This window comes from Takifugu flavidus, chromosome 12 (assembly GCF_003711565.1).
Source record: "Takifugu flavidus isolate HTHZ2018 chromosome 12, ASM371156v2, whole genome shotgun sequence".
Lineage (NCBI taxonomy): Eukaryota > Metazoa > Chordata > Actinopteri > Tetraodontiformes > Tetraodontidae > Takifugu > Takifugu flavidus.
The window spans coordinates 4951891-4976139 of record NC_079531.1 but is presented as its reverse complement, the minus strand read 5'-3'; the positions used below and the strand labels follow the sequence as shown (position 1 = coordinate 4976139).

The window sequence follows — 24249 nt, the reverse complement described above, 5'->3', positions numbered from 1 at the left end:
CTCACATTTATTAATAATATGCATCAAAATCAACCCCGTATATCTGGAAAATGTCATGTTTGCTTTGCTTTATAGTTCACCATTAGGAAAGCCAGCAGAGATGATACAGGCATTGGCAATTTCACCCTGTGCCGTGTTTTCCTTCACGCTGCCATGACACTCTGACGTCATCGTAATGCTAGCCATACCATCGCCCTTCCCCTGACAGGAGCACGCGCACAATCGCACACAGGCCTGTCGGATTAGGGTTTGAAAGGGATCCAGGAAATACCTAAAGCGATCGAGTCGAATTGTTCAGTCACATATTTGCTGTGTAAGTCACTCACGGTCCTCCTCTCTCATCTCTCTCTCTTTCTCTCTCTCCCTCCCTCTCTCCATCAGTGCCCCCCTTGCCGGAGTTTGACACGAGTTCTGGTGGAAACTTATCGAGCCGTCAAGGAATCAGGACAGAAGTTTGAGATCGTGTTTGTCAGTGCCGACAGGTAGAGGTCATGCTGTTGACTTGGAGATCATCAATCTCCCAGATCACCAAAATCACCATCTGCTTTGTCTCTCCCTCCCTCTCTTCCTCTCTCTCTCTCTCTCTCTTCTCTCTCTCTGGTGCCTTCCAATCTCATCCAGGTCTGAGGAGTCATTTAAGCAGTACTTTAGCGAGATGCCGTGGCTGGCAGTGCCGTATTCAGACGAAGCCCGGCGATCACGACTCAACAGACTCTACGGAATACAAGGTAAGCTCCTGCAGCTGCACCGGCATCCTTGGAGCCGAGGAGAGAGGGTTTTCTGATGGGGTTTATGTTGCTAAATGAAAGCACGATAGCCGACAGCTGCCTGTGCCGAGCAGTCGCATGATGGAAAACACAAAACGCTCTGAAGCCTGAGGAATGCTGCCCCCCCCCCGATTTGTCTCGATTTGTCCCTTTTTCGATGACCGAGGATGATGTCGTCAATGGTCGGCGTTCTATCTCCCTCTTGCCCCTCCCGTAAAGAATGTGAAGAATGCGGGGAGAAACGAGCCTGTGCCGTTCCCCTCCCGCGCTCTGGACTTTCCGTGCGGGCCTCCAGCATTTGTTGATTTCAGTTCACGTGTGCAGCACCGGTGCTGGAAACAAGTGGGACTGTCAGGATTGGTAGCAGACTGACAGACAATAGAGGAGCAAACCTTTGAGCTCCTTCCTTCCCCTACCGGTTTAACCCTTCCCCCTTATGTTTCAGGTATCCCGACGCTGATCCTGCTGGACGCAGAAGGGCACATGATCACGCGACAGGGCCGTGTGGAAGTTCTGAACGACCCAGAGTGCCGCCTCTTTCCCTGGCACCCTCGGCCTGTGCTGGAGCTGAGCGAGTCCAACGCCGTGCAACTTCACGAAGGGCCCTGCCTCGTCCTGTTCGTGGGTGAGTCTGACGTAATGGAGGCGAACCGCGGGGTCCGCAGAAATATATTCCGCTCAATTCGGTGCAACCGGTCGGAATTCATGCCGTGGATAAACCCGAATGCCGCCCCAGTGTGATCACAGTCACCTCTCCTTTCTTTATTGCCACTTGAGTCATTTTTCTCGCCCCAGGCGTCGTCTTCTCTCCTCTTTGAACGTACTTCTGTCTCCTTCAGATGCTGAGGAGGAAGGTGAATTGGAGCCAGCCAAAGAGCTCATTCAGCCTATAGCAGAGAAGCTTATGGCCAAGTACAAAGCCAAGGAGGAGGAGATGCCGCTGCTGTTCTTTGTGGCTGGAGAGGTGAGATAAGCCACTCGAGGCAGTAAAATACCATCGTGTGCATGTTCTCATGGCTGTTGTTGGCCTGTAGCTCATCTGTCATTGTTTCCTTGCAATTTAATAGTTAATCGCTTGTTTGAACACTTATTCTTCCACTATCTCTATATTTTTCTGTTCATATGGGGTCCACCAATACCTGTATTATGGTTATATGCACAGGGTTTGTTTAAGGATCATATTCATCAGCTGGCCGTCTTTATAATGAATCTTCATCTCTAAAGATCCACCACTCCTCCCCCCATCTCTTTCTTCATCTGCTCCCACGTCTTCCCCAGAGTTTTTATAACTCTTATTATCTCCTGTTGTTCCATCTTGACATTTACAATGCTCCGGGTTGAGACGATTGCCAGATTAGCTGCCCAGATCTCCTCCTTCCCAGCAGTCTGCACAAACCGTGCTGGTTTTCTCATCGCACGTCAGGACCCGGCTCGGGTTTCGGCCGCGGGGTCTGCGCACATGTGCTATCTGTCTGACTTTCGGCTCATTCTCGGCAGAGGGGTCAGCCTTGAAAAGTCGAGCCTGTGCACAGCAAAAAAAAAAAAGCTCCAATCCTGCATTTCATGTTGACCTAAACACAAAAAACCACTGTATTTCTGAGGACTGTGCCTTTATTTTTGTTGCTGCAGTCTATTTTTACAACCATGTGTGAATTCTGGCTGGATTTAGATCCTCAGGTTTTTCTTTTTTGAGATCAGGGGGATTTCAGAGTTTCAAAAGTCCCTAGACTCGGTCTTGTTTCCTCGGGCGTTTGTTAGCAGTGGTAGCTGTACAGTCGATGCCAGCTGCTGGGTTTTTGGTGTCCATGCGGTAGCACTATGTTGGCAGTCTCAGTGGGCCGTATGCAGCTAAACGACGCTGGAGCGAATTCCGATTTCTTGATGCAAACATTAAAAAATAACTGGTTTTCTCTTTAATTTCTTTTTCCTTTCACTGGCTGTTACAATGCTAAACTGTTAAATCAACTGTGATATTATCCACCTTTGAGGGGATGAAACAAAGGCTTCTGCCTGCTTTTTGCTTCTGCACTTTTCTTTGTTTTCCAATGTTCAATTTTGCATGGAAAGTTCAATGAATATTTTTAGAAGCGTGCTAGCAACGTGGCCTTGGGGGCAGCAGTGTCGGCCTGTCTGGACGGCGTCCACCGTCTTTGATGGTCCCCTGACTTTTCCCTCTTGCTCCACCATGAGGTTCACATTTGCGGGTTTGATTTGAGGATGGATCACATTAACATTCGGTGCAGGCATCTGTGACGCCCTGTCAATAAGCGCGAATCAGATTTAGATAATCATAATTATGATAAACATAGTTTTCAAAACAAAGGGCCATGTTAAACACACATGTGAAATCACTGGGATCGCTGAGGACGTCCGTCAGCATTCCCTGCAGGGGTTTATCATTTGGAATGTCTGTCGATTTCCTTTTATTGTTTTACTGTTCAAAGAATTGAACTGGTCGGTTTAATAGCGTTATTAAATAAGTAGGTTAGAGGATAACACCCGCATAGATGAGCTAACATGCTAACTGTTAAAGGCGAGGTTGATGAAAACTTGTTGAATCTTGAACTTTGCAGCTTCTGGCTTGTTTCCCAACCATTCAGCTAAAGCTAAAAAAAAAAGGAAACATGAAAACTATGTAAATTTTTCCTACACACGCATGACGTTTTCGCTTGAGCAATATAAACCAGCAAGTAACTGTCGTTGCAAATCGCCAAAATCGTGGATTTTCCCCAAGGCGTGAAAGTCGTCCAGAGAAGGGTGTCAAGGTTGGCCCGGCTCGCCCATCATCGGAGTGAGCATGACACGGAGCGGCAGGTTCCACATGGTAAACACATGCTAAGCCTCATCACAGCTGCAAGTGCAGGCTGGGGCGAAGAGGCCCTTTGTCTGTTTTGTTCCGAGCTCCAGAGGGTGGGGGACTCTGGTACGGCTGCACTTCACTAGGAAAGGTTTATACAAGCTGAGAAGGCAAACAAAAGAAGACGCATGACTTCCTACTGTGTCAAAGACCAATGGAGAGATTGTTATCAGCTCATATCAAAGAGGCTGCAAAGGCCACAGACTGTGGAATTTTCCCTCTGTGCGCCTGGACGACCCACATCGACGATTTCTGCGGCGTAAGGCGAACAGCGGGATTGTCCACGCCATCGTAGCTTCTTGCCTCTGTGACAAAGTGGTTTATGTGTAGGGAACCGCTGCAGTGGGAGATGGGCTTCAGTCACAGGAAGTGTATAAAGTACGCACTGCTGCTCATCTGTACCATGGGTTTCATCTTGGCATACTTATCCTTTTTAGGTAGCAGCCAAGTTGATTCATGACATGGTTTGCGTGTGTTTTAATGCATTAAGTAGAAATAGCTGCAGATGTTCTGATAGAAGAGCTGAAGTATAAAAAGGCCTTAAAGTAAATATAGCAGGAAATCCATCCAAAGTTGCTTTATCTTTTATTTTATTATGACAAACCTCACAATAGCGCATAAATCAGTACCAGATCAGAGGCCCGGCGTGTGTGACAGAGCCAGTTTTTTTATTGCAGCGCCGCCATCTGGCCAGTTTTAGTTCTGCATTGGGATCTAATCTTTTCCATATGAAACTGATCTTAAAACCCAGCAAGTTTCTGTGAGACAGCAGACTGAAATTAGGGGAAGTCAGGTCATGAGGGAAGAGGAGAATGCCTCGGCATATATCTAATAAGTGAACTATGCAACATTTTATCAAGTATCAACACATGATATCCATTTGAATTAGAGGAAATATGGTGCCAAAAACAAACCTTTTAAAGCTGATATACTTTTTTTTTTTTTTAGAAGACATGCAGTCATTAAATTTCAAGAACAATAATAGGTTTATTGTCGTGGTGTGTTTCAGGGGTGAGGGGGGGAAGGGAGGGGGTTGTTGGACCCCCACCTGGTTCCTTCCTCTTCACGCTGCAGGATGTGTGACTAAATCCCGGCTCTCTGAGCTCTCCAGGCTGGCTGGATGAAGGATAGCGTTTCCAATTCCCTCTTGAGAAGCGTGATTTTAATAAAGATTGTGTCAGACGCTGCTGAATGTTGTCTGGTAATTTTAATGAAGCTCGGATCGAATAATTCCGCTGCCCTAGATTCCTTTGCCAAAAGCAGCTGTGAAATGAGGAGCTATGGGGGAAAATAGCCTGATACTTTTTAATGTTTAATATCTGCAATGTTTGCCTGTTTAGGATTAGCCTTCGTCTGCATCACCTGTCACGTGTGCAGACGTTACCGTTCTCTCTTTTTAATCTCAGGATGACATGACCGAGTCCCTGCGAGACTACACCAACCTCCCCGAAGCGGCGCCCCTGCTCACGATCCTAGACATGTCGGCCCGTGCCAAGTACGTGAGCGACGTGGAGGAGATCACGCCAGCTGTAGTGGATCAATTTGTTAGTGACTTCCTGGCTGATAAGCTGAAACCAGAGCCCATCTGAAGAGGAAGTCTAAAGATAAAAGTGGACATATTATACGGGACTGCCTCCATTGTGGAAACCCTCACCTGTCTCTCCCTCCGATTCTGTCAGACTGTTAGAGAGATCTCTCACTTTAACTGACATTTTACATTTTTTTTAGACATATTCCTCTTTCCATGGAATCCTCTTTCTCCTTTGGTGCCTTGCTTTGATGCCAGTCCCTACAGTAATATATATGGAGATTATGTTGGTCTTTGTAAACCCCCACCTCCTCCTTCCCCTCACTCAATAGCTTTTCTAGAGCAAAACCAGAGAAATACCTTATGGACCTACTTCTTATCAGCTGATCTCTCTTTGCTTTGGGTGCAAGATCCTTGATATTTTGCCTTCTGAATGTTGATAAAGAATAAAATGCATTTTTTAACCAGTTGTAATTCACGTGTAGTGCAACTATCCTAAACCTCCGTTGGATGTAGCCGTAAGCCTTTATAGCCCTATTTAAAAGACAAAACAGCTGCACATAGAGCAAAGATCACAAATGTGCATGTATGAGACGTGCGCTGATATCGTGGGACCCCAGCCGCGATGTGTCGGTGTGTGCCGTGTGAACAAAAGTCCTCTCATGCCAGTTTTTAAAGGTGGTTCTCATCTCAAAGTCACCAAGGATGTTCCACATAGGATCCCAGATGAGGATCTACTGACGGCACTACAATGGAAAAGCTATGAATGTACAAAAAAAAAAAATCCCTCATTTGCTGTTGCATCATTCTTCACCTCTCACACATTAAACATTCACTGGCAAACAGAGTTTTGTTTTTTCCTTTTATGTCCTGGTTTACGTTCTTACAGTCGATCAAGCATAGATTCACATTTTGCATTGACTATGCAGAGTTCTGGACATTTATGTTCATATTTTATGTTGCATTTCCATTTTACAAGTGAAAGAAAACTGACTTTATACAAAAGGAGAAAAGAGTTTAGACCTTAGACGTTTGTGTTCTTTTTAGCAGCTGCCTTCTGCCCTCAAACAGAAGGATACTAGCAGCCATGGCTGAGTTTAAACTGTCTACGTCTGGGCTGATGGGAATATACAATCGGTGACCGCCTGTTTTCTCAGCCAACTGGGCCGCTTCCGCACTCAGGCCGTGCGTCTCTCCACCGATCACAAGAGCAGCGGGACCCCGTGCCCAGCTCTCGTGGTATATCTTTGTGTCTACTGTGGGATGATGTTCCTCATCTTCCCAATCAGAGTCAGATTCATAATCCTCATAGCGCATGTTCTTGTTTTTGCCCCTTGTGCTGATCCAGCCGTAGTCTCCTGCCCTGGACGGCTTGCGAGAAGCTCCGACTTGAGCACCTGACACTTTTTGAGTGGCGTTGGAGCTGCTGCTGTCGGCGATGTGTACAGTCACGGGTTTAGGGAGGCGTCTTTCAATATCATCCCATTCTAAACTGGGCAAGACAGGAAGGCGGAAATGTGCACCCATGGCTGCACGCAACACTTTTGGTTCCCACACATCGACACAGCCTGTCAATTTTAAAAAAGGGATTCATTTCAAGCAACTGTCAAGAGGGATTTTGACTTTCTTGCTCTTTTATCTGACAGCACGTACCTTTCGTGAGCAGAACATCGTGGCAGCCAGCTGCCGCAGCACATCTCAGCATTGTCCCGAGGTTGCCAGGGTCTCGGATGTTATCGCATATCAAGGACAACGGCACCGAATGTTGTCGGCCTGTGAAATTAATTTCCAAAGGATCGGGCCGAGAAAATATAGCTGCAGAGTGAAACAGTCAACGTCAGCAACAGCTGAGGAGCATTCGTCTTAAATATATTTTAAAACGTGACCCTTACCAATCACCCCCTGTGGAGTTACAAGATCAGACCAGACCTTAATGTCCTCAAATCTGACCTTGATGAGCGTGGCCCTTCTCAGCTTGTCTAAAGGCAGCTCTCTGAGTCGATCGGCTGTGCTGAAGAACACCATCTGCGGGACGGCTCCTGCATCCAGGGCATCGCAGATCAGGCGGCGGCCTTCCAGGAGGATTTTACCCTGGTGCTCCCGAAATGTCCTGGAACGGGCTACACTCACCAATCTCCTGAAATTCAGACGAGGAGACGTAGCTCAGAGGGGGAGGCATGTGTTTTTGATCACCTTGCAGCTATGCAAGTTTTGAACTGATGTTTACCCGAGTCTTTTATCTCCAGCCGAAGCCCTCTCGTAGCGAAGTCCGTCAACCTGATCCTTCGTGGCGGGAACATAGACGTTCTTTGCAGTGCTTTTAGTCCCGACAAAGTCATGTTCTGGAGCACGTCTTGCCTGAGCTGCAGGCTTTACATCCGTCTTGCTCTTGACGCTTTGCCCTCCCGGATTAGATCTTGGGGTGTCTTTAGGGATTTTATCCGGCTCGCTGTCTGGAAATATAACGCTTACTGGTTTCCTCCTGAGTCCGCGCACATATCGCCTTGATTCCACAGCAATAGAAGTCCCTCTTGCTGCGCAGAAGTGGCGCTCAAAATCAATTATACGCCTCACGCTTCTCATGTAAGCTGCCATATTTGCCTCCCGTTTTCTTCTCTCGTTTGTCCAAAACATTGGGCCCAAAGCTACCGCCCCCTGCTGGAATAGAAGGATACCAACATTTAGGCTCTGTTTAAAACGCAGCGGTAAAATTATCGTCAGATTTTAACAACGACGCAATCTTACCTTAGTGTAAGACCTGTCTGTGCATAAAATGCATATGAATTAAATTTACAACACTCCTATTACGTCATTCTTGCGCAAGATTACAACCTATTAACGGTTAACACCACTTAACGGAATGAAAATGATGTGAGATGTCTGTGATAAAAAGATAAAATTTAATATAAACAATGAATGATTAGGGTAATGCATGTCAACTAACTTTGTGTTTGTAGCTGACTGTCACGCCTTTCATTTTCTAGTGATTTGTGGTATTCCTCGTTAATCGACAACAGAATAATCGATGAGCAGGTTGATTAATCGTTCCTCGATTGTAAACAAAAGCGTTCCTGTCAAGAATTATGGCACTGAGACGGGCGCTGCATTTCGTTTTTAAAATTGGCGACAGGGCTAAAACAGCCACATTCTATCGCGATGTTCTTGGAATGAAGGTAGGTGTTTTTGATGTTAATTTAACGGTGAGAACTGAAACAATTCAGCTGACGCCTTAACTTATGTACAGCTCGAATCAGAAAACGTCTGGTACGTGTCACGTTGTTACTTAAGGTTTTTTCTTCTTCTTTAAACGTACCGTTTAAGAAAACAAATGCCTCATTAATCACTAGGTTTTACGCCATGAAGAATTTGAGGAAGGCTGCAAAGCGTCATGCAATGGGTATGTGCGTCATCCATAACTGCACTGAATCCTTGCAACATTTTATATAACATATATTTGGTCACATTCTGCATCAACGCAGCCCTTACGACGGAAGATGGAGCAAAACGATGGTTGGATTTGGTCCCGAAGATGACCACTTTGTTGTTGAGCTGACCTACAACTACGGTGTTGGAGAGTATAAACTTGGCAACGATTTCAGGGTGCGTTAAATTTGTTTGAATCTCTTGCAAAGGTCAACGTGTTATGTTTGACTGTGTTTTCATTTCACGCCAGGGAATCACTCTGCAGTCCAGCAGCGCTGTGAGCAATGCCAAACGTCTTGGCTGGCCTCTCACCGAGGTGGGAGAGGCTCTGTATCTGATCCATGCTCCAGGAGGGTACCCTTTCTACCTTGTGGATAAAGAACAGCCTTCCACTGGTGAGTGCCATTGCCTATTTTCACTATCTCTTTGTGGAGCAAGGCAAAAATGTATTGATATAAAAGATGTTTTTGCAACCAAAATGGACTTCATCAGTTACGTTGCACTATTTTACAACATCTAGATCCCGTGCAGAAGGTTTGTCTCGGAGTATCAGACCTTCACAGATCAACACAATACTGGGCCACTCTCTTGGGCATGAAAGTTATGGAAAAGAATGAGTTAAAGAAAACCATCCTGCTGGGATTTACAGACACTCAAGTGAGTTTTGTTTGTGATTTTGTGTTTGGTTTTATTCTACATCATTCAATGACATTTAAATTAAATCCAAACGGGGGTTTTTTGTCCCGTATTTATCCTTTTTATAGTGTAAGCTTGAGCTTCACGATGTTGGGGGAACAGTAGATCATGCAACAGCCTTTGGAAGAATAGCATTTTCATGTCCACGAGAGCAGGTAAAATAATACTTTGTGGCTATGAAATGGTGTGTTTCCTGCTTTATAATTCAACATTTACATTTTCGGCATTGTGTTACATTCCCCAGCTGCCTGAGCTTGAAGCCTTGATAAAAAAGGAAAGTCAGAAAATTCTCACTCCGTTAGTCAGCCTGGACACTCCAGGAAAAGCCACAGTGGAGGTTGTTATTTTGGCTGACCCAGTAAGTGGACTGGATCGCCAGTATGAAACCTTAATCATAACTTTACTTTTAGATGAAAATGCTAACGGGATGATTTTAATTTCAGGATGGTCATGAGATCTGCTTTGTTGGAGATGAAGCCTTCCGGGAACTGTCTGCAACGGACCCCAAAGGAAATGACTTGCTTGATAAGGTTCTTGCAGCAATTTCCTTCTGTCAAACATGCAAAAGGGACAGAATTTTAAACTTTTCTCTCCGTGTGCCTTTACATTTCTAGGCCATGGCTGAAGATAAGAGCGACGAGTGGTTTGCCAAACACAACAGACAGAAAGCCACTGCCTGAGCTGTTGAACTTGCATCAAAACATTCACACCATCAGTTTTTCACCACTTTATTTAACCACAAATTGCTGTATGAGGCACTAAATTTGCAAATTTTTATTTTTCTCTGACAGGCTCGCATTAAGTACTGATTTTAGTACCACTTGTTATATGTTATGTTGTGACCAATTGCTGACCAATTTTTCCAATTCTAATATATCACTGGATTCCTTTAATTTAACAACTTTTCTTTGAGAAAAAAATTATACTGTCATGCAAAAAAGTACTTTAAATAAAAAATATTTACCATTGCAAGTTCCCTATGTTTCTCGCCATATGTTTAATCAATCACAGAGCAGCGTATGTGTGAATCTGTTTGGTTTTTAAACTGTAGTCGGATCCATGAAAACCGTATTAGGAAACAGTGAAATACTGTGTGCATTTTCTTTGCTCTGAAAATATAAAATCTTTCAGGAAAACTAGAAGTTAAGCGAGTTGTTCCCAATGCAGATTTGTTAACATTTCAACAATCTAACCTAAAGGCAAAATATACTGTCATACAAATTGCAAAAGACATTAATGCATAAAAATACATTCAATATTAGACAAACCAGGATATGACATGCTCTTTTTTTTACATTTCAAAGTGAACAATGGGAAGGAAGGAAATGAGTGACTATATTTTTTCCTCTCTTTCTCTATAGCATGCAAAAAAAAACACACCCGGCTTCCACATAACTGAGGAACATTTTTTGTAGTCCAGTCTATTTTGTTAATCCCAATTTAAGTGCCACAAATTACGTCATTAACATCCGCCGTCGCATAATGACGTAGAGCAGGTAAAGTGCCGTAGGTGCCACTTTTTTACAACACGGTTATTTTCTCCTAATTTGCCATGGAATCTCGTTCAGACATGACTCCACCCGATGAAGCCCTGCACCAACGGTAGAGTAACGTAGACGGCGAAAGCAGACAAAAAGCAGGATTCTACTTCAGTGCCAGTCTTGGAGCTAACTCATCTAGCCTACGCGTTAGCATGCTAACAAGTTTGCTAGTGAAAATTGGGTGACGCGGCCGTGAGTATCGTTAACTATTTCATGTGTGAGGAGTTTGGATCGCCGCTGCAACCTCTCGGCACCCAGTCGCCGATATGCCACCAGTGGACTACGAGTAAGGATCAGATTTAGGCGAAGATTTGAACACGCCGCCGGGTAAAAAAGATTACCTACGCGCTGTTTTATAAAGGTCTGTAACAGTGTAGTTAACTAGCAATGTTAGCATGTTGAGGCTAGTATATTTCCGCCAATATTACACACGAGTTATTGATAATGAGCGAGGAGAAAGCACCAGATTGGAAGATATTTAAAGTTCAACTGTCTCTCGTCTTTGACAGCAGCTGACAGAGACAGGAGCCAGACCCATGTCCAAGACTTGAGTGTAAACAACTTGGGACACAATGTCTCTGTTCCTTATTTCCTTACTTCTGCTTATTCTGCTTGGAATTGTGCTGTGCATCACATTCAGGTAAGGAATGTATTGGCTAATGCAATTTATATGTTACTTTTATGTAGTTGCACGCAGGAACAAACACATTTGATCTCCTTTTCTGCATTTAGATGGCTGATATCCACCTTGGCTGTGCGATTCCTCCGATCGGTACTCAATGCTGATCTCAAGATCAAATCAGTCGGACTGTTTTCTGTCCATGGTGTCAGTATCCAGTTTCACCCCCATCATATTCTGGTGAGTCAAACTGTTTACACTTGGCAAAGAAACAATATTTAATCAACTACCTACAAGATCACATGATAGTTATGACTTTCTTATAGGTTTAAGTTAGAATGTGACGTAGCCTTAACAGTGGTTCTTTCTGTGACAGGAGATTGACAGAATATGGATTTCCAGTAAGCTTTTAAACCAGGATTTGCCGTAAGTTGTCATTTGTCAAGAAATCAGTAATGGATGGAAAAACCCAATATATGATGATGGATATTTTTAGCTACACTATATTTTATCTACAAGTATATGTTTGCCTCAGGAGGTATCTGGCGTTGTGTGTTGGGGAGACAAGAGTAAGGTTTGATTTACAAGTTCCTCTGGAACCTCTGGTGAAAAGAAAACATGGAAAAACGTCTGGAAAGGTTTCAGTCAGTCCCACAAAGTTAAGATTTCTGTCACAGGTATGTCCAGGGTTCTTCTTTCTTTTAAACATGCATTTTGCAGGTAATATCTAACGATGTGTTTTGCCTTTTCAGCTGTTGTCGTTCCATATCAGCTCTGTCAATGTGATGGTGCTGAACATCGCACATTCAGAGTCACTATGGCACATGACTGTTACAGGCATCACTTTGTTACTTGACCATCAGTGTAAGAGGTAGCTGATGTTGTCACACGGATTTCTTTTTTGCCACTGTTGTGATTTTTATCCGACCAATCACTTTTTTCTCCTCTGTATTACAGGTTGGCCTGGGACTTCTCGGTTGGACAGCTCAGCAGCAAAGTACTAAAAAGCAGCCAGTTGGTAGGTTATCGTATTTTCAGAGACGTAGAAGATCGTGCTTGAATGTGTAGTTTTAACATTCTCTCTGCCGTAGGATACATGCTTAGCTGAAGTGGCCCTCAGCTTGCTGCTATCTGGAGATGTGAGCCTGCCAGAGATGAAGCCAGGTTCTTTGTCTCTGAGTGTGAGGACACTTTTAGCAGAGCTGCACGAGGGATTGTTTATCAGTCAGTGCTTACTGCCTGCGTCTTCCAAAAAGAGCACCCATAATGCATCTGGTGGGTAAACTTGCAGTCATAATCTCCAAAATGTCATAATTCCTGAAAAGGATTTGTGAATGGCTATTTTCAAGTGTTGTGACCCGTGACACTTTGCAATTGTTTTCAAGAGTTCTATAAATAAAGTTTTTGTCACTACCACAGAACTGCAACATTCACTCGTTAAATCTAAGTGTAGGTTGTTACTTGTACCATTTAGAAACAGATTAACAGGAAAACCAGTAAATGACAGAGTGACTGGCAACACATTTTATTTACAAACCATAGAATTAAAGTGATGCTGTCACAATTGGAATGATTTAACACTTCTCAATACTGCAAAACCTAATAATCAACAGGGTTATTAACCATTTTCCTGATTGTTGTTGCAAAAGCAGTTTTGTTGGTTTTTTTTTAATGTGCATCGTGATTTCATGAGTGATTTCAACATAAATGACGATCCTGTTTTCTTTCAGAGTGTGAAAACACTGATTTTATTCAGACCGAGGCTGTAGAACGCTTCCATCAGCTCATCCCCCACAGTATTGATGTAGAGTTAGATAATACAAACCTAACTCTGTCAATGCACAGCCAGAAAAGGTGAGTCAATGAATGACCGTTAACTGTGTGCTGTTGCTGCTGCTGCTGCTGATTTCGGTCCAGTTCACTGAGCTGTTTTGTTTTTGGTTTTCCTTTCTGTGCAGACACCTTAATTGGACACTGAAGTCTTTAAAGCTGTGTTATGCACATGATGAAGAGCACCTTCCTCTGAAAAGTTTTACTCCTGAACTTAGCTTTCCCCACAGCAGCCTGGAGCTCCTTCTAGAGGGTTAGTGGACAGCTGGAAACCAGCTGGGCTTCAGACAGTTAGAGGAACATACACATTTTTGAGTATCGCTAGAAAAAACATGGTGTTCGCTTCCTTTTTTTTTACGTAGATGGACTTCTGCTCTCACAAAGTCGCCAAAGAATCCTTTGTGTGAACTCTCTCAAAACAACCTTGCAGGTGAGGAAGATGCTGTTTGGCCACCTCTCAAAAAATATGGCACCATGTTTGACTCCTGTGTTTGTCTGTCGTTAGGTGACATCGACGGAAGTCTCCAGTTCAATCACAGTCAATACCTGCATCATTCATTACCGCCATCAGGAGTTCTCGCCTTGGCTGAATTTATTACCATGGGAACAGTTAATCCACCGGAAAGCCACACACAAAAACAGGTAATTTGTCAAAGTGTTATTTTGGAGTCGGCACCTGGTTACAACTAATAACTTGGTTTTATCTCCTCTTTTTCATCCACATTCATGTTTGTGCATCTGTCATTGTGTTTTGTGTCTTTCCATGATGTCTTTGCGTTCATGTAGTCTGTTAGATTATTTGCCCATGCTTGTGTCCTTCAGGCGTCTCCCTCACCTCGACGCCCCTGTGATGATCACCACATCCGTCTCCAACATTAATGTGTCTGTGCAGCTGGGAGACACAACACCTTTTGCCTTAGGTTTCCTCTCGGCTTGTGGAGGTACTGTGGCTCTTTAACATGCCTATCCAGGCACAAACAGATAGAAACTGGGAGGTGTACGTCGTAGGATGTTGTTTCTTCACAAAATGAGGGCCTTGTTGTGTTAATATGTAACCTCAATGGACTTTGGTAGGATTTCGCATTTTGTTTTATGTTCTATTGTCGCAATATATTTCTCTTCATTTAATGATTTTCCTTGCGCAACCCTACACATTTATTTTCACCCTTTGCACATTTATTTCTCTTTTGACTTGTCTGTAGAATTGCGGCATCTTCTCGACATTAAAACCGAATCGGAGTGCCCGGAATCCCAGAATGTGCACCAGCGTGCCTCCCTGACCCTGGATAATTTCTGGTGGAGAGTTGGTCAGGGGTCTCATATCCAACAAGCACCACACCCCCCTGGTAAACACGTGTGGGGAGAAGCACTGATTTTAGACTCGCTCAATCTTCAGGTAGGAGCAGAAATAATGCTGACTCATTTGAAACATATTTATGGTTTTAGTATAGTATATTTCTCACTGTGAATTTCTCTCTCCAGGGCAGTTTCAATCGACCCCACCTGGAGTCAAGTAGCCAGTGTCCGAGTCTGAGTGTCGACTCTCGTCTTAATGGGCTTCAAGTGGAGCTTTCTGAGACATGTGCACTGTGCCTCTCTCGTCTTATGTCCCTCATTTTTGCCCCCCCCGTCACAGTACCTGAGCCCTTGGATGAGGCCTCGGTGTCACCCACAAATGACGATGCTGTCCAGCTGACCAGCACCTCCCAACTACACCTGCTGTTTAAAGTGGACTGTTGTCTTGAAGATGTTAATGTGTTTACACTGTCTAATCTGGCCGGTAAATCATTCCTTAACTTTGAATTGACAACAATTCTGGCTTACTGTCATTTAACAAGTCACAAAATGACATATAGACTGAACTATCTTTTAGAAAATTGCATGAGCTGTGATAGAAAAAATAATCAGCAGCTGCCATGGTGATGATCATTTAAACAAACAAGCAGAATATCCAGGTCATTGCGGCACCACAGGAAGTTACCTAAAATCTAAAGCTTAATAAGTCATGATTGACCTGTCTTCTTAATTTAAGGCGTCTATTAACAATATCGAAGACATCTAATTTATACAAGGACCCCACAGGGACATTGGAAATTTCAGCTTTGTCATTTGCTGAGTTAAAACTAACCTTTACCTGTTTTCTCTTTAGGAGCTGTTTCTTTGCGGATGGATAGTGTTGGTCTGCTGAGCTCTGCAGAGAGCTCCACAGTGTCACTTCAAGGGGTTAGTTTGTCAACAATCAAGACTCTGACGGAGAGCATGGAATCATGTTGCCCTGCCTCCCAGGCTTCCAATCCCTTACTCAAACTCACCACAATGGCCTTCACCTACCACATCACCACTCACACCTTACAGGTAAATGCATGGAAGCCTGCTGTATTTCTCTAGGCTGGAGGAATCTTTGTAATTCACATTTGTGTTTTAAATAGGTTGAATGTGAAGAAGAGTTAACAGTTGAGTGGACACCAGCAGATCACATGGTCTTGTATCAGCATCTGAGTGAAGCTGAGGCTTGTTGGCGCATGCTTTGCGGCTCAAAAGCAGAGGACACCAGGGTCAAGCTCCAAGAGAGTGAAATTAATTCAGATCGCAGTCGACTTTTGTGTCTTCGCATTGAGTTGGGCCGCACTCGTTTAACAGCACACGTCAGTGAGCAGAACTACATTCTTCTCTACACAGAGGCCCTGTCTGTGTCTAAGCATGCTGCATCCATTCGTATCTCTTCTCCCTCCTTGATATTCAACTTTGATGGCCACAACATTGTCTCGTTTCAAAGTCTTGATGTGGAGACCCACGCGGAGTTGACTGAGATGAAGCTGCACAGAGACACCTTCCCTTTCCTCACCACTCTCCACAACCGTGTCTGGGTTCTCTCTAGCCCCTCTCTGACTGTGGAGTTCCCATACCAGTACAACTTCTCAAGCACCTTTGACAAGGCAATTAGTGTCCAGAAATGGCTGAAGTCTCTTCATCGTCCAACAAGCCAAGCCACCACAGACCAATGCTTACCCCCTGACCTTGTTTTCAGAATCAACCAGTTCTCCTTTCTCTTCCTGGATGACATCTTTGAAATCAAGCTGCGAGACAACTATGAGCTGATGAAGGATGAAAGTAAAGAAAGTGCAAAGCGTCTTCAGCTTCTGGATAAGAAGGTGGCAGATCTGCGCAAACAGCACGGAGAGCTTCTCCCTGCACGAAAGATTGAAGAACTGTATAGTTCACTGGAGAAAAAGCACATTGAGATCTACATCCAGCGCTCCCGCCGCCTCTACATCAACACACCCATGAGAAAGTCACTGCTGACCTGGACGGTGTCAGACTTGGAACTAGTAGTTCTTGCTGATCAGTCTCTTCATGGCCCAGAGAGGGTCAGAGAGCAAGTGAGAGACATTGACGGGATCAGTCCCTTCCCCAGAGATGGACTCCCTCTGGTGGTCCAGTGGTGTCGTGCTGTCAAGTTCAAGCTGACTGCATTTTTAGGTAATTATGTAATGAAATGCCCCACATGCAGTGGAGGTTGACCTTAAGATTGAACTTTTTAAAAACAAATATATAAACTAAGAGTTAGTATAATTATTTTAATTGTAGTTTGAGTTCATGTAAAAGTAACATATTTTCTGTTTTCCAGTGAGAATTCGGGATTATCCCCGTTATCTGTTTGAGATCAGGGACTGGAAACTGTCAGGGCGTCTTATCGGAACAGAACAAGATGGGCAAGCCAGAGGTCGGCGAAAACAAGTTATCCCACTTGGCTCTCCTTGGGGAGATGTGACAGTTCTGAGAAATATGCCACCACTCAAGTTCTTTTACGATTTCAAATGTGAGTTTCAAATGTAAATTTCAGTTCTCCTTAATTCATTTTCACTCATGTTTATTTCTGATTTATTTTTCTCTCTTCTGTACAGCCAACATAAATCTATACACTATTGTGTGGGGGCCATGTTGGGACCCTGCCTGGACTTTGATTGGCCAATCTGTTGACCTGCTGACCAAACCTACTGTCGACCCCTCTCCCCCTCTGGCTTGGTGGGATAAGAGTCGCCTTCTTCTCCATGGACGCTGGGTTATGGATATTGATCAAGCCAACCTGCATCAACTGGCAACTGAGGTAAAACAATCAAGTTTTTTGGCTTTAAAGTCCTAAACTGAGGTAGAAAAATAAATCAACCTGTCACGGTTACAGGATCCTTACAACACCACAGAAAACCTGCACTGGGAGTGGAATAAACTGAACTTTGACTGGAAGCCTGGGCAGTTTTTGTTTAAAGGAGATTTGGACGTGAATGTCAGGACAGCATCAAAGTAGGTAGAGGTGAACCGGTTGTTAGATACACTACTTTTGACTGTATTTGTTTTTGAAGTGTAATGAAACCAGTACCTTTCTTTTATAGATATGATGATATCTGTTTTCTACACCTGCCCAATCTGGATATGACGCTTGACCTCCAATGGCTTTGCCATGGAAACCCCCATGACCACCACTCTGTAGTGCTCTGCAGTGCAGAGAACATGGCAGATGTGACTTCAGGACAACCCCATGACTCTTACAGAGCCTTTCGTTCTGAGAACCTTAACCTAGCCATCACCATGGACCTTAACCAACACTGTGGATCTGGTACAGGCATCTCAATACACCTCCTGCAGTTGCAAATCTATGCAGTGTATTTTCTTTTAATAATCGTTTGTATTTGTAGAACCCTCTGAGCCTAAAATCCTACTGTATAGTAGCACACTGCGCTGGATGCAGAACTTCTGGGCCACCTGGACAAGCGTATCTCGACCCATTTGCAGGGGAAAACTCTTCCACAGCCTCAGGCCAGTCCGCAAGAAGCTGGGTCAGCACTACAAACAGATGTCTTACACAGCTGCCTTCCCACAACTACAAGTAAAGGATTTTTTTTGCCTTCCATCAACACATCTGTTTACCATAAAATTTGTACAGACTGTTCTCGCTGTAAGCATGAACTTCTTTGCACCTCCAGGTATATGCTAATCACTATGTATTTCTGTCTTTAGGTACATTACTGGGCTTCTTTTGCCCAGCAGAGAGGTATCCAGTTGGAGTGCAGCAAAGGCCATGTCTTCACTCGAGGAGCACAGAGACTTATTCCACAGGGTAAGAAAGTAACAATGATCATCCATGTTTGCATGTTTTCACATTTTTGCTCACATTTGCGTTTGTTGTGCTGCTCAGCTGGCACTGTGATGAGGAGGCTGATCTCTGAATGGAACGTGACTCAGATGGTCAGTGAGCTGTCTCAGGTGACGGTCCACCTGATGGCCTCCACCTGGGATGAGACTGCTGACCACCAAATGAATGCTCAGGTGAAGAAGACTCACCTGCTCAGCCTGTCGTCGTTGAGTTATCAGCGACATAGCATCCGCACAGAGGAGGTAAAACCCAGTGATGATGGGATGTTAAGGCTATTTAACATAGTCTCTTACCATAATCCCTTTTTTTTTTTAACCTTTTCAGGAGGTGAACCAGAAGGATGAGTCCAATGCTTCATATACCCATAAGCTTCGTCTGGTGGACCTTCGTGCTTCCTGGACCACCACTAACAGGAACATCGCCTTTGGACTGTATGATGGCTATAAAAAAGCATCTGTGCTAAAGAGAAATCTCTCCACTGAAGCTCTGAAAGGCCTGAAGATAGACACACAGCTGTTCACCAAGAAACTCAAACGCTCTCCTGCCAACTATTCTCCCACCACAGCCCCGACCACACCTGTAATGCCCACAGTCAGCCGAGCAGAGAAAAGTCAAAATGAAGGTGAACATATTTTTAAACCCCAAAACGTAACAATGAGTGGCACGCCGATGTTTCCTTATCCTGTTTTTTCCCCCCCCCCACCTTTCAGGAACTTCGATGCTCCAGAAACTGATTGAAGAAACAGACAAGTTTGTGGTGTTTTCAGAGGAAGACTCGGGTGTCAGCGACCAGCTGTGTGGCATCGCGGCCTGTCAGACAGATGACGTGTACAACCGCAACTGGTTTATCGAGCTGGTCAACTGTCAGGTACTGTAAATATTGTTTCTTGCTTTTGTCCAAGTGCTTTCCAAATACAGTAATAAAAATGAGGCCTTTGATAAAAGTAAATAGTCTGTGTGGCTGTGTATTTTAACCTCCTTCTATTTTGCATTACTCAGATGATGTTGCGTGGCACAGAGACTGCAGGCTGCGTCCTGGTGTCTGCGGCGAAGGCTCAGCTGCTCCAGTGCGAACACCATCCTTCCTGGTACAATGACACCCTGAAGCAGAAAACCACTTGGACATGTCTACTGGACGGCATGCAGTACTTTGCCACCATGGAACCCAACCCATCTGAGCAGGAGGACAGACAGTTGTGGCTTGAGGTATTCTGTGTTCTTTGCAGTTGATTAGTAAAGGTCCTATAGATCCATAACAAATAAGTTATTTTTAACACTTTAATACATCCTCACATCCAAGGGCTTCTCCAGTGATTCAGCTCTCACTCTTTCACTTGTATTTAGGTGAAAAACATAGAGGAGCACAGGCAGCGTAACAACGATTCAGTGCTGGAATTGATGGAGAGTGGCCAGGCTGTGGGAGGAATGGTTAGCACCACTACAGGTAAAATATTCAACATAATGATACAAAGATACATGGAAATATATGATCTTTTAGATATTGACCACTTTTACATCTGTAGACTGGAACCAGCCAGCTCAGGTCAATGAAGCTCAGCAGGTTCAACGTATCATCTCGCGCTGTAGCTGCCGGATGCACTACATCAGCTACAGCCACGATATCAACCCTGAGTTAGCCACACAGATTAAACCCCCTGAGCTGAGAAATAGCCATGAGAAAGAGGATCTGCTTAAAAAACAGGCTGGTATGTGTCATCTTCTTCACATAATGCATATTTTGTCAGTTTGAATCAATTTAAAAGTGGGATGAAGAACTTAACAGAGGTAATTACGTTGATCCAACAGGAGCTGTGGACACCTTCACCCTAATTCACCACGATCTGGAGATATCTACTAATCCTGTTCAGTACGCTATGATCCTGGACATTGTCAACAATCTTCTGTTACATGTGGAGCCCAGAAGAAAGGTGAAGCAGTGATACCGTTTTACAAGGAGCTGTTTGTATTCTCAGTGTGTTTTTTCTTAATATTTTTATTTTTAAAATCTTGTTCACATGTAGGAGCACAGTGAGAAAAAACAGCGTGTGCGCTTCCAGTTAGAAATTTCCAGTAACCCTGAGGAGCAGCGCAGCAGCATTCTGCACCTTCAGGAGGCTGTCAGGCAGCACCTTGCTCAGATTAGACGCCTGGAAAAGCAGATTTACTCCAACATCAGAGTGAGTCATGTCATGCTTCTTAAAATAAGAGATGATGGTTCTGCTCCTATGTTCTTTCTTCTGTCCAGATGATCTGACATTGTCAGTGGAGTTTTAAATCCTTTTACAGCCTAAAGATACTTTATCATCTCTTAGGCGCAAACTGAGGAGCAAAGCAGTGATGAGTTGATGGAAATCAACTCTCAGCTGCAGAACCAGCTAAACCAAGAGAAGAACGACATGCAGATGAAGAGTGAAGAGCTCAACATTCTCATCAGGTCTTGCATCCTTCCATCCAGCACTGGAAATAAAAAACACAATTCAATAACAAATGCCTTCTCTCTCAGGTGCTTTAAGGACTTCCAGCTGCAGCGGGCAAACAAGCTAGAGCTGCGTAAGCCCCCCGAGGATGTGAGCGTGGCGAGGAGAACTGAGATCTACTTTGCCCAGGCCGGCTGGTGCTTGACTGAAGAGGACGGTCAACTTGGAATTGCCGAGTTGGAGCTCCAGAGATTCATGTACAGTAAGGTGGGCGCAGTAGGGTCTGTCTGGAATTAGAGACCAGTGGCTGATAAGGGTCAAACAACATTAATGGCAGCAGGTTAACTAAAATGTAAAACCTTTTCTTTGCAGCTGAACAAATCTGATGACACTGCAGAGCACCTTTTGGAGTTGGGCTGGTTCACAATGAACAACCTGTTGCCTGATGCAGCATATAAGGTACACTTGACTCTCTTTTCTGGTTGACAATAACTTTAAATACAGCTAAAGTCTTAAAAATGAAAATACAAATGCACTCACCATTGTAAAAGAATATGATGGAATGCCAACAATCATGAATATGGTTCTCTTTGGGTTTGTCCGTGCAGCGTGTAAGGGTATGTATAATTCCCAGACTTCCAAGATTTATGTTAATACCATCTTGTTTGTTCAGATGGTATCACTCTGGTACTTTTGAAGAATTTACGTTGGCATTGCATGCAAATAGTTGAGTGTTCTTGAATGCTCATACAACTAAGAACACATTGCAAAGTTCACTTCACCTCATGTTGTTGTCCATATTTGTGTTCGTATTTTCACTCGACTCGAAATAGGCTGTTTTAAACAATCGGACTATTTTAATCTTCTCATCAGGAAGATGTGATGTAATATGATGTTTTGTCTCTTTCTTTTTAAAAGGTTGTCCTTCGCCCTCAGAGTACGTGCCAAGCTGGGCGCCAGTTTGCTTTGCGAATCTTCAGTAAAGTGCGCCCCCCCGTGGGAGGAATTTCAGTCAAAGAACATTTTGAAGTAAAAAATAAATTTGTTACGCGGTCTCCTTTTGTTTAAACTTTAATTCAGTACTTTTTATGCAATTGTTTTGTTTCCATCATCAGGTGAACGTGGTGCCGATCACCATCCAGTTGATGTACCAGTTCTTCAAGAGGATGATGGGATTTTTCTTCCCTGGAAGAAACGTTGAAGAGGAAGAGGTCACAGATGAGGAAGACAAGTTCCGATTGGTTACCACAGGTCTGATTTTGGAATCTGATAGTGTGTAATCTATACCCACTAAGTGAACATCTTCCATTTTCTCTCGTGTCTGTGTGTGTGTGGTAGGTATTAAATAACCCATTACAGTGTTATGTCATCCCACTGAGCTATTAAAAGGCTCTTTCACTTTGAATATGACCTTGAGGTAGGGATGTGCGTTTCCATATTTGTGTCTGTGTGTCTCTGTGTGTGTGTGTGTGTGTGTGTGTGTGTGTGTGTGTAAGAGTGAGTTAAAGTTAAATAAGAGATTGGGACAGAGTCACCCAGAGGCCACAGTAACGATGTGGTCTGTGTTACAGGTATCCCTGTGAAGGCTCGGCAGTCATCAGAGGACACCATGGGTGCTATGGGCCCCAGCAAAGGCGTCACCCAGGGACTGAACCGCACTGCAGGGGTCAGGAGGTCATTCAGGAAACCTCCAGAGGTCTGATATTTTTTACTGCATAACTTCTAAACGGATGTTAAATGCAGATTAGATCATGTTGCAATGTGGAATGTCGTCCTTCCAGCATCCTGTCGACGACATCGATAAGATGAAGGAACGAGCAGCTATGAATAACTCCTTTATCTATATTAAAATTCCCCAAGTTCCTCTCTGTGTCAGCTATAAGGTGAGTTTTCTGTGTCCAACAGCCTTCAAGTCCCCACCAAAAATGTAAATGTAGTGAAGATTCAGCAGATTCTTGTGTGATTATTAACAAAGTTGAGCAAATGTTTCACTCTAAAATCTACTGACTTTAGGGAGAAAAGAGCAGTGTGGACTGGAAGGACCTGAACCTGGTTTTGCCCTGTTTGGAGTACCACAATAATACATGGACATGGCTAGATTTTGCCATGGCAGTGAAACGGGACAGCCGGAAAGCACTTGTAGCACAGGTACATTCTAACTGGCTGCTTTAGTTAACATCAGCAGCTATCTTGGTTTTAAACAGTTTTGAATTTCTAACTTGGGTTTTGTTCTTTGCTTATAGATGATTAAAGAGAAGCTGCGTCTAAAACCGTCTTCAGGTTCGGACCTGCGAGGCAAAGTGTCAGAAGGAAAGTCTGATAATGGTTTGCAACAGCAGGAGGAAGACGAAAAGGCGCGGCTTCTGATCGGCCTAAGCACTGGAGACAAGAGCTCCAGCAAGAAGAGCATCTTCAGCCGACGCAAGTGACGCTGCTAAGACCCCATCACAGTTTGGATGGAAAGGTCCGCACAAAAGCCTCCTTCTGCACTCGTGCAGGATCAAATTAATGAAGAAACACAGATGGTGGAGCATCTTTTTTTTATTTTGGGGAGTAATAACCTGACATATCTTAATATGGGCCTGCTGAACAGAACAGAACAGTTCAACCAAAAATGACCGTCATGTATCCATGGTTTGGTTTTAGCCCCAACATTCTCCAGGACACAAATCCACATTTTGATTTTGGTTGAACTCTTGCTTTCATGAAATATTCTGGAGAATAGTTTTAATTACATCTAAGCTAAAATCTCCATAGGGAACTTCAAATACGGGTTTATGATGTGCCATTTTGACAAAAAAAAAAAAAAAAAAATATATATATATATATATATATGTGCTGGCCCTTGAACAATTTAAGTATTTCTGACACTGCTGTTTGGAACTTGACAACTAAAGCTGGTGAGGAAGTGAAACAGTATATGAGTCCTGCTGGCTCAGGATTGGTGCATATCTAAAGTGTTAAAAGAAAGAGAACTCCTATGAACGCTCCTCCATCTGCAGAGACTGGGGTGTGAGATGTCATAAATATATGCTTTATCACTTCAGACTAAGCAAGGCTGCATGACTCACACTCAAAGGAAGGCCTAGTGGTAAAATGCAGACAAATATACTGTTCCACTCTACTTTCTGACTTACTGTGCACCCTCATGTCAAAAGTATTTGATGTTATAGCAAAGTATATACGTGTGTGTGATGCAGCTGCGTGTATGGTCCATATAATTTTATTATTAAAGCACTTTTTTATGCTAAACGTTCTGATATTTTTGTAACCAGTTTTTGTTTTTTGCTGCTACGCCACTAAAAAAAACCCCAATAAAAATGCCTTAACCGCGTCACGTGATCGCGTGTCCAAAGCAGATGTGTTGATGTTCATTGTTTTTATGTCAATAAAGATGTCAGAGACTCTAAAGTGGCGCG

The 24249-nt window shown here is 43.8% G+C and overlaps 4 protein-coding genes across 12 annotated transcripts in view; 3 read left to right on the top strand and 1 right to left on the bottom strand.

Moving 5' to 3' along the window:
- nxn (nucleoredoxin) overlaps positions 1-5999 on the top strand; it is a 34944-nt gene extending 28945 nt beyond the window's left edge. Inside the window, exons 4-8 of the mRNA XM_057048704.1 lie at positions 382-482; positions 622-728; positions 1213-1392; positions 1607-1731; positions 5031-5999. Coding sequence (XP_056904684.1) covers positions 382-482; positions 622-728; positions 1213-1392; positions 1607-1731; positions 5031-5213 — 696 coding nt within the window. The 3' untranslated portion in view covers positions 5214-5999. The remainder of the gene's footprint in view (positions 1-381; positions 483-621; positions 729-1212; positions 1393-1606; positions 1732-5030) is intronic.
- Position 6000: 1 nt separating this feature from the next.
- Positions 6001-8040, bottom strand: mrm3a (mitochondrial rRNA methyltransferase 3a). Its single transcript, XM_057048703.1, has 5 exons — positions 7898-8040; positions 7380-7810; positions 7045-7289; positions 6806-6967; positions 6001-6720 (listed from the first exon to the last, which is right to left on the bottom strand). The coding sequence occupies exons 2-5, from the start codon at positions 7784-7786 to the stop codon at positions 6170-6172; spliced, it is 1365 nt and encodes a 454-aa protein (XP_056904683.1). The 5' UTR covers positions 7787-7810; positions 7898-8040; the 3' UTR covers positions 6001-6169.
- A 126-nt stretch (positions 8041-8166) lies between these two features.
- On the top strand, positions 8167-10243 carry glod4 (glyoxalase domain containing 4). Of its 2 annotated transcripts, none has more exons than XM_057048707.1 (9): positions 8167-8325; positions 8500-8549; positions 8632-8752; positions 8826-8970; positions 9096-9232; positions 9340-9426; positions 9516-9629; positions 9715-9801; positions 9886-10243. In XM_057048707.1, the coding sequence occupies exons 1-9, from the start codon at positions 8236-8238 to the stop codon at positions 9949-9951; spliced, it is 897 nt and encodes a 298-aa protein (XP_056904687.1). In that variant the 5' UTR covers positions 8167-8235; the 3' UTR covers positions 9952-10243. The 2 variants fall into 2 exon arrangements, with proteins under 2 accessions (XP_056904687.1, XP_056904688.1); XM_057048708.1 differs by having other exon boundaries at positions 8179-8416.
- A 427-nt stretch (positions 10244-10670) lies between these two features.
- Positions 10671-24241, top strand: LOC130534523 (bridge-like lipid transfer protein family member 2). Of its 8 annotated transcripts, none has more exons than XM_057048700.1 (40): positions 10671-10873; positions 11325-11452; positions 11545-11671; positions 11808-11857; positions 11967-12108; positions 12184-12302; positions 12389-12449; positions 12523-12706; positions 13162-13285; positions 13390-13514; positions 13624-13691; positions 13767-13903; positions 14048-14202; positions 14464-14657; positions 14744-15041; positions 15411-15616; positions 15691-16741; positions 16890-17081; positions 17167-17369; positions 17445-17563; positions 17653-17876; positions 17956-18146; positions 18278-18377; positions 18456-18655; positions 18738-19035; positions 19124-19281; positions 19413-19619; positions 19758-19857; positions 19937-20119; positions 20220-20341; positions 20435-20590; positions 20726-20847; positions 20917-21097; positions 21203-21289; positions 21749-21859; positions 21946-22081; positions 22402-22526; positions 22612-22713; positions 22844-22978; positions 23074-24241. In XM_057048700.1, the coding sequence occupies exons 2-40, from the start codon at positions 11385-11387 to the stop codon at positions 23257-23259; spliced, it is 6747 nt and encodes a 2248-aa protein (XP_056904680.1). In that variant the 5' UTR covers positions 10671-10873; positions 11325-11384; the 3' UTR covers positions 23260-24241. The 8 variants fall into 8 exon arrangements, with proteins under 8 accessions (XP_056904680.1, XP_056904681.1, XP_056904679.1 ...); XM_057048701.1 differs by having other exon boundaries at positions 11322-11452; XM_057048699.1 differs by having other exon boundaries at positions 10671-11098; positions 11322-11452.
- Positions 24242-24249: the final 8 nt, after the last annotated feature.

Excerpts from the sequence above, each read along its gene's own strand:
- mrm3a (XM_057048703.1), bottom strand. The coding sequence starts at position 7,786 with ATGTTTTGGACAAACGAGAGAAGAAAACGGGAGGCAAATATGGCAGCT. Across the intron at positions 7,290-7,379 it reads GCTGGAGATAAAAGACTCGG|GAGATTGGTGAGTGTAGCCC; the intron begins GTAAACATCAGT and ends TCTGAATTTCAG. Across the intron at positions 6,721-6,805 it reads CGATGTTCTGCTCACGAAAG|GCTGTGTCGATGTGTGGGAA; the intron begins GTACGTGCTGTC and ends TAAAATTGACAG.
- glod4 (XM_057048707.1), top strand. The coding sequence starts at position 8,236 with ATGGCACTGAGACGGGCGCTGCATTTCGTTTTTAAAATTGGCGACAGG. Across the intron at positions 8,550-8,631 it reads TGCAAAGCGTCATGCAATGG|CCCTTACGACGGAAGATGGA; the intron begins GTATGTGCGTCA and ends GCATCAACGCAG. Across the intron at positions 9,233-9,339 it reads TGGGATTTACAGACACTCAA|TGTAAGCTTGAGCTTCACGA; the intron begins GTGAGTTTTGTT and ends TCCTTTTTATAG.
- LOC130534523 (XM_057048700.1), top strand. The coding sequence starts at position 11,385 with ATGTCTCTGTTCCTTATTTCCTTACTTCTGCTTATTCTGCTTGGAATT. Across the intron at positions 11,858-11,966 it reads CTTTTAAACCAGGATTTGCC|GAGGTATCTGGCGTTGTGTG; the intron begins GTAAGTTGTCAT and ends TGTTTGCCTCAG. Across the intron at positions 13,904-14,047 it reads AAAGCCACACACAAAAACAG|TCTGTTAGATTATTTGCCCA; the intron begins GTAATTTGTCAA and ends GCGTTCATGTAG.